Raw genomic sequence first — 17,321 nt, forward strand, 5'->3', positions numbered from 1 at the left:
AAGATTGGTTGAATTCCCCGACTTAACTTTACGTCTGCTTGTCTCAAACGGAACTGATCTCTCTGCTGCTGGCTAGTTTCCATGAGCCCTTCTCTTGGAACTCCCGACTCTGGCTTCGGACGTTGCTTTCCTCGGCTGCATCTTCGTGTCGGTGGCGTACGTGCCTGGATCGATATTTGGGGATGCGTCGGCTTTGATGAAAGGCATCCACTGCTGGCGATCGGTGTTGCATTACATAACGGAGCTAGGAATGTGATACTCCTTGGTTTTATGTCTAGCTTTGATTGGTCCTCATGAGTGGCGTGATTCTAAAGAATCGATTTCTCGAGAGTGGCGTGATTCTAATGTTGATGAAACAATGTGGTTCATTGTTTATATTATGGGGGGCCCTAGCTTGGAGTATGGGAAGAAACAGTTATTGATTCTTGAGTGGGGTCCTGTTACTTGTGTGGATGGGGTGGATGAATTGTACATAAACATAATGTGTATGGGATGTGGGGAATTATGGATATGTCACTATATATAGATTTTTAGGTTTTTTAATTTCATGGTGAAGAAGGCCACCAATGCGCTTTACGCATCCAAGAAGATGCTCAACAGCACATGGGGCTTGTCACCGGCTCCAATGCACTGGCTGTACCTCTCGGTGGTGCGACCAACACTGCTGTATGGAGTCTTAGTGTGGTGGCAAGCTACCGAAAAGAAAACGTATCATAAGCTGAGGTCCAGCCCAACAAAAGCACTCGAAACCGTACTTGTAATCGAACCCCTAAACATCCACGCTCGTCTGACTGCACGAAAGGCAGCACAGCGCCTCATTGAATCAGGAAACATATCGCCACAAGCATACGGGCATAGTTCAATTGGCAGGGACTTGATCAGATCCACTGATTAGATGACCCCCCAAACTTGCCTCGACGTCAGAGCAACCTCATATTTGGGACCGGAAGACTGGAAAAATGGTTGGGACAAACCGAGCACCTCAACATATACACAGACGGCTCCAAGATGAGATGACGCCTGAGATAAGGCTGTCATATAAGCTACTGGACCAATGCAGCATATTCCAGCCGGAAGTTTTTGACATCAGGAAAGCTGCTGAAGTCGCCATGCTTGCAGAACGAGCACACGATGCGGTGAAGATCCATGCAGTCGTCCGCGGTGAGATCCAGAAGTGTCTCGGCGGGCCTGTCTTGGGAGGCACTTGATACCCTAAGCACGACAAAGTCAGTGCAGATCTACTGGGTTCCCAGCCACCAAAGCATCGAAGGAAACGAGGCGGCGGACGTCCTGGCTAATGAAGGCGTCGGGCTGGCGAATGAGATAACCAAGAATGTGCCTGTCTGCAGAATCACGAAAACTATGTCCAAAGAACGCACTTTAAAACTCAGTCACTACCTAATGCACCTACCACGGAAGGACTGCAAATTTTTCGTGGGAATACTCACAGTTCACTGCCTATCTGCGGCGCACGCTGCAAAGCCAGGCATCACCAACCGAGACAGCTGTAGGAAATGTGATGAACCTGGGGTAATTCAAACCCTTGAACATCTCATCTGAATTTGTCCGGCTCTCTTAAGGGCAAGGAGAAAATACCTGGGCGCACCGGTGTTTGTATCACTGGAAGATGCCTCCAAGAGGACGCCACAGCAACTACCTCGATTCTCGAGGACTTTAAAATCGCAAAAACACTATCGAGATGGTCCATACCATGCCATGGCGCTGGCGATGGCCCGAATCAAAAAGAGCTTCGCTGACTTCACGGAAATGAAGGAAGGAAATAAGAAAAGACCTAGAAGTCAAATGTGTGACAACTTACAAATGGACAGATTTGGTGTCAAAACACACAAAAACTTAAATATACATTTTTACTATTGGCTTGCCATGCTGTTTAGGCGAAACCCTAATCGGACCTAGAAGTGCACTCCATTAACTTACAATCCTTGGATAGATATTCCATAACTTATGACAACAGTCGAAGCCTATATCTAAAGCAAAGCGTGCACTGGCGATCGCACTACAAAGTTGAAATGCGTTGGCGATATGCGTGGGCCAGCATAATGATTGGACCTGTGAAGATGTTCGACATATAGTTTGGCAAATCGATCATTTCTGGGAAATTCGCATCATATGGTAATAGAGTATTTAATAAACAACTACCAACACGCAAAAAAGAAAACGTCCGTTGTGCATCTTGGTGCTTCCAAATAAACAGAGTTCGCTCCAGATTTCTCAAACTTGTCAGTAAATGTAACGTTGTCGACACTGTGTACTACTGTCAAAAAGGCGTGATCTAGCTCTACTGGAAGCTGCGTTGTTTTTTCGGCAAGAGTTCTCCGTTGTTTGATTTAAATTTAGTAGTTTAAAATAATACAAAATGATATTTCCAGTGTCAAAACTTAAATTAATTAAATGATTCAAAATTATAGCTCTTACTCTTAATCATCTATTATTTGTTCCATATTTAAAGATTTGTCGGGCATTTGCATGTGGGAAACGTCCAGAAGGAAGCGTTAGTTAACCTACCCAACAACAAAATATTGTTTAATTAAAAAGTGTTTTTAACGGAACGCGATTAAGCAATGTTTTTATATCACGTCGGGGGGTCACCATTGTTTGAGATGACAAGCTTTTTTGGCACCTATTTGTTTCCAAAATAAACGAGGGGGAAGGGAGACCGCAACTCTACATTTATACCCCATACTTAGTCAGTATGGCTCTCCTCCGGCAGACGCCGCTAATATTAAGCGACACGACAAAGGGTGCGTGCGAGAGAGACAGAAAATCATTGTGAGCGTGACGTCGGGCGCTTCGTAGCCACTGCAAATTGATTTGTTCCTTTTGGCTAAAAAAATTATCCGATCTGATTCAGATTCAACAGCCGGATAGATATGGTCATTCTCTATGATCGTGCGTTTTTAGTTTTCTCGAATCTGCAATATTGTGGATGCCACAGATTTTCGCCTTTTGTGGAGGCGGAAGTGGGCGGGGCAAAGTTTTGAAATATTCTCGTAACAGTTTTATATCACAGAAGTCCGGATATAAAATGTCGTTGCTCTAGCTCTTATAGTGCTTGAGCACTAGGCGCTATAGGGACGGACAGACGGACGGACCCACATCAATCGACTCGGCTATTGATGCTGATCAATAATATATATATGTACTTTATGTGGTCGGAAACCATTACTTCTGGACGTTACACACATCCATTTTCACCACAAATCTAATATACCCCAATACTTATTTTGAGTATCGGGTATAAAGAGAGAACTAGGTTAAACTTTATAATATTTATTTGATTTTGTGGCTGAGCTGAAGCCGATTGCTTGCTAGGGCCAGATAGGTAAGAGGTATGCAACCGATGCGCAGAGGGGTCAGCATGGAACTAAAAGACGAAGGCGGCAGATCAAATGTGATTGCCGAAGTGGCGGCGGCAGAGAGCCCCTTTAGCGGGAGAGCGCAGCAACTCTGCAGAACGTCAACGCTTGCAAAACATAGGCGACTGTGCGTACTAACTGCCGATCAATAGAATAGACTCAATGCATTTTCTGTACGAATTTTCATTTTAAAAATCAAGTTACGAATGAAATTGGGAAAAATATATTTTTTAATGCTCAAGATTCCATTCTTTAATAAAAAAAAAAAAAATTCGAGTTATAATTCAAAAGGTATTTTTTATTTAAAATTAATATAAATGAAAAAGTTTTTCAGAATCTTAATATTAAATTGTTTTTTTATGATATTTAAATATTTAATATTTTATTAGAAATGACTTCGAAAATTCGTTTTGGCATTGAATTATACAGGGACCTCAAATAGTCCAGGGATATTTCGCACCAGGCGTTTTTGATTGCCATTCCCATACGTTCTCCATTATATTTAGATCAGGAGAGTAAGGTGGCCATTCCATTAATGCAACATTTTGGTCTTCAATCCACTTCTTTACCACTCTAGCAGTATGGATTGGGGCACATTTGGAGTAGCTCTTTGTAGAGAATGTCATTCATCTTACACGAAACAAACTGGATTTCAAATGTGCCATAATAAGAGATGGCACCCCACACCATTATACCCCCCTCCCGACTATGACGACGGGTTAAATGATGTTCTTTCTTTCTCATGAAAGTAATAATTAAACCCATCTGGTCCATTCAAATTAAATCGTTTTTCATCAGAAAAAACGCAAATGCAACTTTTGGCGTGTACAGCTTATCAGTAACTGAAGCCGCAGCCTCTGAGTCTATTCTAATGATCGCCTAAAAAGCTCATTTTTCGGCATAGGGTAAAGCAAAATTAAAATAAATCATAGCTGTAAAATTACTGCATTCAACTCTCATTCCCTTATTTTGTCAACTATACTGCTCTAACACAACAAAAATTTCGTCGAAAGCTTAAGAGTGTATATACATATGTATATATTACTTTTTAGCATAAATAGCCGAGACGAATGAGTCATGTCTGTCTGACCGCATTGTTTGACGCCTAGTTCTCAGAGACTATAAGAGCTAGTGCAACCAAATGTTGTACCATATATGTATCTAGCAGACTGCCAAATCTGGAACAGATATTCTCGTATCTTTAAAATTGTAGATTCCACAGATTTTTGTCTTTTGTGGGTGCGGAAGAGGGAAGAGCGAAATTTTGAAACAAACTTAACTCAGTGCGATATCACAGGAGTCTGGATACAACATTTCGTTGCTCTAGCTCTTACAATCTCTGAGAACTAGGCGTCAAAACAGACGAACAGACGGACAAACAGACAGACATAGATAAATCGACTCGGCTATTGAGGCTGATCAAGAATATTTATATTTTATGGGGTTGGAAATGCTTCTTTTTGGACGTTTAACAAATCCATTTTCCGCACAAATCTAATATACCCCTATAACCCTATACTCTTATATACCCTATACAAAAACATAACAAAGAACTGAAGTGTATAAAATAGGACATGCCATTTTCATTAACGATAAACATTGAAACTTTTTCTAAATTTGTTCGTTGTTTAACATTTTATTTAATTTTTTTTAATTTTCCCGTTTGACAGTTGGATCTGCAGTTGCAGGATGAAGCTGGCGGAGACATTTCTAGCTTCATAACAAACGGAGAGTGGGATCTGCTAGGTGAGTTGAGAAGACGGAAGCCGAACATATCATGGTGAGAGATGTAAGATTAATCTAAATTTGAACATCACAATTCGATTTAAGTGTAATATCTTAATATTTAATCTTTTCTTCTTTATCTAACTCACCATCTGTCATTAAATTCGTTCCCATCTCAAAAAAACAACCAGGTGTGCCCGGCAAACGAAATGAAATCTACTATAATTGCTGCCCAGAACCTTATATTGACATAACATTCGCCATTTTGATACGACGTAAAACCCTGTATTATTTTTTCAATTTAATTGTGCCGTGCGTACTAATTGCCTCCATGGCACTGCTAGGGTTTACACTTCCGCCAGATTCTGGTGAGAAGCTTTCACTTGGTAAGTGTTGCCCAGTCTTACACACTCTATCTCCCCTTCTCATTTTCTCTCTCTGTTTTTCACCCACTATCAGTAGATTAATGAAAAACTTAGAGCTCGGCTGAATCAAAATCTGATCAAATTAGGCAACTAAATGCAAATAACCTGAACGCATAACTTAACTTATGTAGACTGTACTCAGTACACATATTTTTGTGAATGTGTGCATATAGTTCTATTTCAACTTATAAAATACTAAGATATATTTATTTCAACTCAGGCTTCACAAAAAAGTCAAACCTTTATCGTTTAAACTATAAAAGTCAAAAGCGCAAGTACAATATATGGAGGGCCTTGTTATGCCAAAGCGAATCAAGATTCCTCTTTGACCTCAGGGCTGCTTTAAGGGCGGAGGGAGCAAGGAGGGCGTCAAATTGCCGATAATTCATAGTGGGGGAAATAGCCAATCCAACAGGAACAAGTCACTTGCTCCCAAATTATTTGATATAACTTAATCGGTTTTTACAGACAAATTTAGAAAAAACTATAACAATTAATTATTTTTTTTTTAAGTTTTTTAATGAAACCACAGTCAAGAAAAAAAATAAATTATACAGGCTAAAAATGTGTAAAAAATGCATCTCTAACGAAAAAAAAATTTGGTAGCCTGGAAACTGACAAGCCAGCTGAAGAATAGCATCAATTCAAGGTTAGCAGCCATAAGCAAAAGATTGAATACATTAAATTAAATTCAAAACTAACAGAATATGTGAGTCTCAAATACTTTTACTCCCCGAAAGTCGAATAAACGACTGTCTTCCCAATGTTTGTGTTTTTCTGAAAATTTGGTTGACGTAGCTAGAAACTTATGCCATCCATCGGAGACTAAAGTTTATCAAATTGAGGTTAATCAAGACGTACCTGAGCTGTAGTATCGCAAGAGAGATTAAACTCTTTGGCTGACGAAAAGGCTACTCATTTTGATTTATCGAAAAATTCGCTCAGGCCAAAGCACTTAAAGTAAGTTTCTTGTAATTAATATTTCAAAAGCCTGATCACAATAAAAATTAAATCAGTAACAAATGTTGGCTGTACTTTTTTACTTTGTGCGTCCCAAAATAGAAAAAACCGAAATAATAGTAGCTCTACTGTATTAGTACAGTACGACTGTATAAATCCACAGAAATCCTTTTGGGCCAAGTAAGATTCAAATGTTGCATTGCTTCAACGATTCATTACATTAGTGAAAAAGCCCGAATAAAATTGGGATGCACTTTGTGGGGTAGCAAGGTATCCGCGAATTGCTTGGCTGCTAACTCGAGTAGGGGGTATCGTTCTCTGATGAACAAGACCACCATCGAAAGACTTCAGTGCCCGTTAAGCACAGAAAGGGAAAAACTATTGTGCTGGGCTGCGGCATATGAATCGGAGAGGCGAATTACTATTCGTAGGTTAAAACTTGAGATCTTACATATATCTTCTGTCGATTGATGCCATTTTGGTTTTATGAGATCTGCATGAACTCATTCCGATCGGAATATGAAGCTTAACGCATGTTAGAACCATTCAGACAGAATTTAAACGTGGAGGCACAAATGAGAGGTGCGAAGCTGCTGGCCACTCGGCTCTTTAATCATATAAGAGCTACATACATGTAGTTCGATTTCTATCATTTACGGCTAAGGATAAGTTATGTATTGACTGTGTTCCGAAACTATCATAGAAATAAACATGCAAGAAACGCATACAGCAGAGGGAGACAAGAAAACATGATACTGTCGTTGGACATAACAAGCTGACTGTATCTTTATATACAGATATACAAAGAATATATGGGCTTCTGTCATAGCCCTAATATCATGTAGCAGCTCCGCGTCAGTCAGTAATCGAGTCAGTCTCACGTAGGTACTGGGTAACTCAGTGAACAAAAGAGCGCAGAATGTGCTCAAACAGGATCGGCCAAACTAAAAAATTATCAGAATTGTTTGAACACCAATAATATGTACATACATATATGCATATATACAGATACAGGGTGCGCCGTGTTTTATGATTCTATTTAAGCATTGAATAGCTTTGAAAAAAAACCGAAATCTATAAAATGGCCGCTTTAATCGGACACAATAAAGTTTCCCCTTTTGCTGCGTTTTGCATCACTTTATCGAGCATCTCAGGGGTATAGCTGTGATTTCGGCGCGAATATTTACCTTGAGCTCGTCAGTTCGGAGGCGTCAAATCCGGAGGTTTGGATGGCCAATCAATATTTCCATTTATTTTTCGTTGTAAAAGCTGAATGGTTTGATTTACAGTTTTGCATGGCATCTTGCTGAAACCAGTTACTGCTCAGATAATATTCACGCATTTCAAAGATATGCACGTTGAGTTAACACAACTAAGCGGCTATTTTCCGTATACAGCATTACTATTTCAGCAAGTTGATTCAGTGTAAAGCGATCCATACTTAAAATTTTACTGAATTGAAGTTACCAGCACTGGTATACTCAAGTCAATCGGTTCACAAATCTCAAAGTTATTGAATAAGATAAAATATTGCGCACCCTGTAGATATATAAACATATAAATATACATATATGTATGTACGTTGGCATATACATATACATTATGTAGATACACATGTACGTACAGACGAATAGTATATGTAGATTGCACTTTTGTTTAAAAAGCGAGTTATTTCTCGAAAAGACCAATTTTTCGACCATATCATATGCTTATCCTATAGACAGGCTGTTGATTTTGATCAAAGATATATTCCTATTAGAAGCATTCAGCTAAATTTGTTTCAAAAAAATCAATTACAACCTATACTCCGTAGTGACTGTATGTATAATGCAAAACTTCCAGAACTTCTGCATATAGCAGAACTGCTAAGCAGCCAAAAGCTTTCAAATTAAACTGAATAATTGGACTTTGGAGACAGCTAAATGGCTTTCTTGTACAGACCTTTGTCGACTATTCTAAGAGCAAATAGAAAGATTTTACCTACATAGCTATGATAAGATTAACCATTTTTGGCCATTGGAAGTCAATAAAATGGTCATAGGTGCTGTATACCTCATTCTGGGTCACAGTAAACTAGTCAGCTACCATACCTAGTTTTGTTTTCAACGCACTAAAAGAGGAATCCATGTCAGTAAGTTCCAAACGACCAAAAAATTAACTCAAAAGACCATATCGACTGACTACCGCCTACAGACCGTGAGGTTCAGCGCAGAGAATATGGTAGTAGTTTTTTATTGAACGCGGCAAAAGCAAAAGTGAACAAAACAACACACCACAATTACCATCACACTCCCCATATGTACGTTCATGCATAAGTATCAGCAGTCTCAGCAGCAGGAACTGAGGGATCAGCCGGACCAAAACCTCTGAATAATGTTCTGTTTCTCGTATCTTAATTTTAATTGTGCTCGAATTTTAGCTGTTTACTCAAGTAATACAAGTATAAATGTAATAATTTCTCAATTTGCATTTGATTTCATTCTGTCTCTTTATCCCCTCTTAATGTGCTTGTGTTTCTTCAGACCATATCAACGACTGCCATTTTAATTAAGCTTTGCGTATTTCTAGGAGTTACTATTTTACTATCGCTCACAGTCTTCCTCAACATGGTTGCAGAAACAATGCCAGCGACTTCTGACGCCGTGCCGCTTTTAGGTAAGTACAAGATGGCAAGGGAAACCTACTATTCCCACTACGAAGAACTATTTATCTTAAACTTCTTTACGCAATCTCAATTCACTCAGAAACTAATCAGCAAAGATTCTTATTTTTCGCGCAGCCACGATGTCGTAACGTTTGTATAAAACGTTTTAATATATTTTATTTATCGTCTTTCGAGTACGGAGTTTATGATTTGTGAGTTGGGGCACACACATCTAAATGCACTGCAAGTAACAAATGAATAACAGGAATTTAATAAGATTAAAAAAAGTCCAAGCTCGGCACACACACCCAGATTTACATTTGCAGTCATTCTTACAACATTCGTTCACATAATTCAAAAATTACTTGCCTACCAGTCACTTGACATGTAGAGACGCAAGCTAACGGTCGTATTCCACTACACTTTTAATGAAGACTGTGACACCAGATACACAAACCGTTTAAGAGAACCATTGACTTTTCCGCAAAATTCATAGTTGAAAACGTTATAGATGACATACGAAAAATGAATAGATAAAATATCGATGACTTTTACGAAAAAGTCATGGGTTAAATATGAAAGCTGTTTTTTATTCTAAATATTCTACTCTATTATTCTTTTATTCAACACTTTTGTAATTAATTATGGTTTTTTTATGGTTTGGGTTTTATTTCAGAAATTTTGCTTTTCCATTTAACTTGTGTAAGCCTTATGGAAAAATTAAAAAATTCATATTTTACCGTTAAATTCCGTTCGATATTTTAGAAATAAAAAACTTATAATTTTTTATTTATAAAAAAAGTTGTTTTTCGAGGAAAAGAAAATTACAAAAGTAGGATCTTTTGGAATTAAAAAGTGTAAAAAATTAACTAATTAATTACAAATTTAAAAATGTGGGTGATGCTAGAGTTTTGATTGGCTTTTCAGAAGTGTAACGAATACATGAGCTGAAAACTAAATATGAAAAGAAAATACATGACTGTGGCTTGGCATTTGGTTGGTTTTCTGCTTTTCTTAATTGACTGCTCGCAAATTGAAAATTTGTGTCTACCGTAGCTGACAACAATATAATTCTTTATTTTTCTCTTATCCTTTTTAATTACCTGATAACAATAATCTTGTGTATTCTTCAAAAAATCCCAAAAAACAAGGAAGTTTTTCGTTTAATTTCTCGAAAAAGTTTAATATTGTCGTAGTAAAATGAAAAACAAACATAATTTTTGCCGACGAGAAACGAAAGTAAAGAAAAGCAGTTCTGGTTCGGTTCTGCCCACGCACAGTCGGGCTTCGACCATTTAAGCTTGAACGAACAAATATATTTTCATAAAATAAACCTTCTTTGAAGAGAACATTTTCCAAAATGTAGTGTGCTCGAGGCTTTTGGCTTTATAATAAATTGTCAAAATTGAACTTTGTTCCCAGTACTTATTTTGAAATGACCTCCAGTTCTTGTTGAAAATGGATTTTCGATTATTCTGACGTAAAGTTGCAATTAAAACCCTACCTGCACGTCGAGACGAACCGTTATTTTTAAAAAGTTTGTACAGACCTGGGAAAACTTTGAAATTCAGAAAGTCCTATTTTAACAAGGTCTTGGTAAGCACAATAAAGTAGGATGAAAATGCGACACTGTCGTGAAAAACGTTACTACAAGATAAGTTAGTTTTTTGGAAGGGTGGAAGAAGGACAGAAAGATGAGGACGATACATTGGGCTGATTTGGATTCGGGAGAGCTATGAAGGGCATATTCCTCTTCGTAGCTTTAAACTCTTTCAGCACAAAATTCTCTGGCCAAAATTTGGCAAAACAAATATTATCGAATTGAGTTTAGAGAAGTTGAATTTCTTCTTATTAAAGTCGACGGCTTTTTTTGCTTTATATAAAAGTTGCACAGTGGGTTAACGAACCTATTTTTTGACGTAAGCTAAAATAAAAAAGCTAGAGACTTCAAACTTTGTACACAAAATATAATCGACGTGTACATACATATATCTTAGTTTTTGACCGATCCGACCACGCCCACACCTAACGCTCATAAAAGAACAGATTCACTAATATTGATTTTCAGGACGTACATACATACATACATATGTAGTTATGCTAGAATATGTTATTCAAATCTTAAAATTAATATTTTTAAATTTAAACTTTATACTTAGATGGGAATAAATGTTTAAGTTTTTTAAGTTACAATGAATTTATTATTTATCTTCTTCTACATCTTTTTATATTGAAAATGAATTTTCATTTTCGGAATTCGACTCGTCACTTTCAGAAATACCAGAACTAGTACCAGTTTCTGGGGAAATATTATTGTTGTAATTATTGTAATTATGTAAAAAAAATCAATGATTATTTAAAAAAAAAAAGCATGTGTGTGTGTCTAAAAGTTCAATAATGTTCTAAAAGTTCAATGCACTGTGGGAACCCCACCAGTAGTTTTAGCACCACAGCAAAGTGGGCGAAACGGCTGATCTGGAGGATTTAAAGTCAGTCATATAAAAAGCTTCAAATTTGTTATTGTATTTGATTATCAATACACTAGTTAGGCTTTCGATAATTTTTTAAACAATGATTTGTTGATATTTTGTCAGCTGTAAGCATTTAAAGGTAACATGTGTTTTCGTAGCCTCATCATTAAATTTTTCCTGTCCTGCCTATATTTTTTTTTTAGAAGCTTTGACTTTAATTCCGCCAGATTTGCTGTTTCGCCCACTGTGCACACGGCTGGTACCTGTGATGGCAATATCCGGTGGTCCGCGACGACTATTTACTGGTTTGATCGGAAAGGACGCGGTAGATAGTGATTTTGCGGACTCGACGGTCGTTTCTGGCTGCATATTCTCCGAGGTGATAAATTCGGCTACCGAATTTGCACCATCAGCAGCTGTCGTTGCCGTTCGAGTGGCCAATGAAATTAACTGCTGCACATTTGGAGTGGTCCGAATCAGTTTTTTCCCATATAAAAGCTCCATTTAAATTTGTATTTAATTGATAAAGAACGTTTACTGTTATTTTTATGTTACTTATTTTACTGCAATGTTATATTCTAAAAAAAAAAACTCCTTTAGATTCGCTAAATAAAGACGGCAAATCGCACAATATCGCAAAACAGCTAAAGTAAAAACATGATCAAATACAAAGTGATTGCTTTATTGCCAAGAGAATATAAGTTTTGCTTAAAGCTGGCTATATGCTGGAAATTAGCTTTCATATTATCTTAACAGCCATAACACATTAATTTAGACTAATGATATTCAATAAAAACCTTTCTTAAAAATAAATGATTAAATAACATTAAAAAAAAGTCAGGTAGTTCGGGGTAGTTTTTCTGAAAGTTAAGTCAAATTTGAAGAATATGCCAAATACAAAATGGTTTGGAAAATATATTTTTCTTTAGGACGGGCAGTGCAACAACAGTTTTTAATGAATATTAATAATAAATACATAAAGGCAGGTTTGCACTTACATCTGCGGATTACGTTTTGAAACAAAACGTTTCGTTTCCCAAATTTTCGGTATCGATATTTTTCATTTTCTCATCGATTCTGGAAAACCAAAACAACTGACCTGATTTCGTCGAAGATATACAGCGTGAGAAATATTACTTTATTTTTTCAATTGCTTGTTTTGAAGCAAAACAACGGCCGAAAGTACGTTATTTAAGAAGATCAATACATCTTAGATGCAAATCTTAGATGTATTTAACATGTCGGGCGAGCTGTGAGTAACAGTATGCATATTGAAAATTAAATTTCTAATTGTCAAAAAATTATTTTTTTGCAAAAACATGTTGAATTAAATGTGGCAAGAAATAGCTGTCCTTACCCCGCTTTTTTTGTTACGCGCAACGTTCCGATAACCAAATTGGAATGCGTCAGCTTTTTGCACAAATCCAAAAAGTGTTGTTGGCTGACTTATGTCAGATTTATGTTAATCTATCAATAAGTCATCTTTTTGTTCCCTTTGCAATTAAGAATCGTTTTGTTGTATTAAAAGCCGTTTACTATTCATATTGCCAAGGAAAATGTTTGCGTTTTGGAAACGAAGAAATCTTGTGGAATGTGAATTGGAGCACCAATTTATATATATGATTTCAAAAGTAAATCGGAAAACTTTTGTGAAAGTTAAATCCGGAGCCTGGCTGATTGTGTACCTTTTATTTTATCTTGAAGATGCGAGTGCATAAAAATTGAGTCAATTGCTGCTCACTGAAAACTTTGAAGGCTCAAATCTTCTGAATAAAACACACAAAATTCCATTTTTGAAATCTCTGGAAAATTCCATATCAGATGCGTATATTCAGTATATCCGAAGCGCGTACTCAAAAATTAACTTTCGCCGCCTCTTTTCGGCTGAATCACCACTTTGCGACGTCGACGCCTATTAGAAAAGTGAAGACTTTATCGATCATCGTTGACTTCTGGAACTGCAGGACTAGTCTTAAATTGTAGTGGAATACGACCATAAAAAAAGGAACACTCTCGGTGATATATAATATAATAATCTGTGGTCAAACAACTTAATCGTACCAGATGCGAAGGCTCTTGCACACACTTTTTAATCAATTCAGATGGTGAAAGGTCTGACGAAATTCTCATGCCCATATTTTCAAGCTATTTGATTTAGTAGAAGTTTCAAGCGAGTTTTTATCAGAAATTTTTTGTTTCATTGTAAAACCACTTAAAAGCGGGGACCGTAATCATAATATGATATGTTTTAAAAATCACTTATAAAAAATGTAATTTTAACTTTTACGGATAATCTTGAATTATAATAATTATTTTTGTTAATTATTATTAGTAATTATTTTTATTAATTATTATTTTAGTAGTTATTATTATGAATTATTCAAAATAATTATTTTCAAGCAACAACAAAAAATTAATCTCAAATATAATTATTATTTCATGATTTGTATTTTTTCGATCAAAAATAAGACGCAACGCTGAAAAAATTAGAAAGAAATGTATACATATCTTTACTAATTGAGCTAAGGTGAATAGTAAATAAGTTTTAATTTAATTTAATTAAATTAGATTTTTTTTCAGCTCCCCATCATTTTTTATAGAATAACATAGATTATCCTTAGAGCAGTCTATTGGTTTTTTCAGAACATTTTTTCAGATACAAAAACAATCATTATATACGGTCCCTGCTTAAAATTTTGAAGAATCTTGTCAAACTACATGTACTATGACCGTTGAATGTGAATCCACAGTTCTAATTAAAAAAATTAGTTATATTTTTTTTATTAAAACCCAAAGTATACCATGTTTTTTAAGGTAAGAGGTTCCTCACTAAACTGAAAAAAATTGTTAAGACCCTCAGTAGATATTGCAATTTCTCTTACTGATAGCCAAAATTCACACTGCACGAATCAGATTTTAATGGTGATCGTGATGATACTTTGCGGATCGATAGTCAATAAAAGTATGAATATAAATGTATCAATCCGACCACTGAACACAGGAACTATGAAAAACGATAAATTTGAGTTAATAGAATACTAAAACAATCGTAAGCTGTTTGTAAGCGTTTTGTACCGCACATATTGATTTTTTTCTTTTTATTCTAGTGTGAATTTTTTAGGATTAAATAAGATGTGTTTTACATTTGTTTTTTTTTCTACGTTCTGTTTATGTATTTCTTGACTTATACATACAAGTTTGAAGAAAAATTGTTTAAAACTTATTTTTTTAACACCACAATCACCACTAAATTAGTAGTGTCAAAGTCAAAGAAAAGCAAAAATGTTCTGTATAAATACGGACGTATGCGTAAACTTATGTATTTTTGTTTGGAAATCGTATGCCGTCCGATTGGTAGCCCCATTCAGGACCTACGCACCCCTGACAAAGTTTATACCCCATAGAGTATAGGGGTATATTAAATTTATGGTGGAAGTGGATATGTGTAACATCTAAATGGAAGGCCTTCCGACCCCATAAAGTATATATATTCTTGATCAGCATCAATAGCTGAGTCGATATAACCATGTCTGTCTGTACAATGAGCGCCTTGATCTCAGAGGCTATAAAAGCAAAACCAACCAAAATGTTGCATCCAAACGCCTGTTATGAGTGTTCTTCACAATTTCGCCCCTCCCCTTTCCGCTCCCTCAAAGAACGAAAATCTGTGGTATCCACAATTTCAAAGTTTAGTACGAAAAAATAAAATACAAAGTTATAGCCTGATTCGGTATGGAGGTTTCTTCGACTTAAGCTTAAAGTTGAAGAATACGATTTTTGGCCAATGCCGGTATACTATAAATCGTTTTGATCTGATTGAATGTTTTGTATGATTTAGAATATTAATATATAATCAAGCCCAAAAAATTTCAGTTCGATAGTGCTCGATAGGCCAACAATATATTTTATTTATTTATTTATTTATTAAATTAACAAATTATCTGTTAATAATGGTGCTTAGTTACTAAAGGCGGAAAAAGATAAGTTAAAAGTTAGCTAAATTTAAATGATTATAAATATTGCATGCAATTAGTTTAAGAGACAGTTCAGGGGATAGGGTTTGACAGAGGGAGTTATAATTATGGCATAAAACCCTAAAAGGTTCATGATCAGCATAATTAGACCTACATATGGGTAGACGGATAGGCTTAAAAGTACGGGTAGGTCTAGATGGAACGGCCAAGTCAATCTGACCCAAGAGAGTTTGGGAGTCAACAGTCGCAAGAAGGAGCTTGTGCACGAACATTACACCATTGCATATTCTGCGATGGTGCAACGATGGCAGGTCAATAAGATTTAGCCTAGACCGGTAGGGTGGCAAGATTCTATCCGAGTCCCAGTTAAAGTTACGAAGTGCAAAAATTAAAAAGTAAAAGTAAAATTAAAAAAGTACTAACGAGATGTACGTACGTACGAAACGTACGTTTCGTAACGTACGGGTCGTCAAACTCCTTGGACCAACGCTTGATGAACGCTAAAACACCCTTAGCTTTATTTACAGTTGCAGCTATATGGGTGTTGAAACACATCTTATGATCAAAAAGGACTCCGAGGTCATTTAAACTCGAAATTCGCTCAAGGACATGATTTCCTAGAACATATGAGACAAAATGAGGAGCGCGACGGTAAAATGTCATAAGTTTGCATTTGGAAAGGTTCAGAAAAAGAAGATTAGTTGAACACCACAATAGTAGTTCACTTAGATCAAGTTGAAGGCGTGTGTGCAAATACCAATCAGAGTAAGAAAGACAGATTTTGACATCATCAGCATACATTAGTGTAGTAGAGTATGTTATAACTTGAGGAAGGTCGTTCACAAATAAAATAAACAGAAGCGGGCCCAGATGACTTCCCTGTGGCACACCTGAAGTAACATTAACAGTATTTGACAACACGTTAGAAAACAAAACACGTTGAGTACGGTTAGAGAGATAGGACAAAATCCAATCAAGAAGATTCGTTGGGAACCCTAATAAAGAGAGCTTTTGAATAAGCAGAGCATGGTTCACAGAATCGAATGCCTTGCTGAAGTCCGTAAAAACTACATCCGTCTGCAAACCAATTTGAAAACCACGGTGGATTAGGTTAGAAAACTCAAGAAGGTTAGTCGATGTTGAACGATGTCTGAAAAAACCGTGTTGCGACGGAGATATCAAGCTGCAACAAAGATGTTGCAGTTGCCGGGTGACCAGGAACTCAAGAAGCTTCGGGATGGCGGAAAGCTTTGCGATACCACGATAGTTTTCAATGTTTGATCTTGAACCTTTTTTGTGAAGCGGAATGATGTAGGACTCATTCCAAATTACTGGGAGACAAGACTGTTCCAAGGAGAGGTTGAAGAGAAAGGTCAAGGGTTTGCAAAGGGACTGGGCACAGTGTTTTAAGATGCAACTTGGTACCTTATCTGGACCCGCAGAAAACGATATGTCCATAGATGACAAACCTTCCAGAACAACGCTTTCCTCGAAAAAGGGCAGAAAAATGCTGTTAGCTTGAGGTAGCTGGTACGGATACGGAGTGGATGCGTTGTAAATATGAGACGAGTACGTTGTTTGGAAAAAGTTAGCGAATAAATTTGCAATACCAACAGCAGAAGCTTCTGTTTTGTTCTGGTAATGAAGGGACGGAGGAAAAACGTTTGACTTGCGCTTAGAGTTAACGAACGAATAGAATTTTTTAGGATCACTACGAAAGTTACTACTACATTGTGAAAGGTAAT

The 17,321-nt window shown here is 36.6% G+C and overlaps 1 protein-coding gene across 2 annotated transcripts in view; it reads left to right on the top strand.

The window, feature by feature from the left end:
• Nucleotides 1–17,321, top strand: part of LOC117186430 (neuronal acetylcholine receptor subunit alpha-7) — a 378,182-nt gene that overhangs the window by 239,286 nt on the left and 121,575 nt on the right. For both annotated transcript variants that reach the window (XM_033387234.1, XM_033387235.1), the window contains exons 8-10: nt 5,048–5,123; nt 5,294–5,488; nt 9,056–9,142. In XM_033387234.1, the coding sequence (XP_033243125.1) occupies nt 5,048–5,123; nt 5,294–5,488; nt 9,056–9,142 (358 nt within the window). The remainder of the gene's footprint in view (nt 1–5,047; nt 5,124–5,293; nt 5,489–9,055; nt 9,143–17,321) is intronic.

The sequence above is a fragment of the Drosophila miranda genome, chromosome XR (genome assembly GCF_003369915.1).
Source record: "Drosophila miranda strain MSH22 chromosome XR, D.miranda_PacBio2.1, whole genome shotgun sequence".
NCBI lineage: Eukaryota > Metazoa > Arthropoda > Insecta > Diptera > Drosophilidae > Drosophila > Drosophila miranda.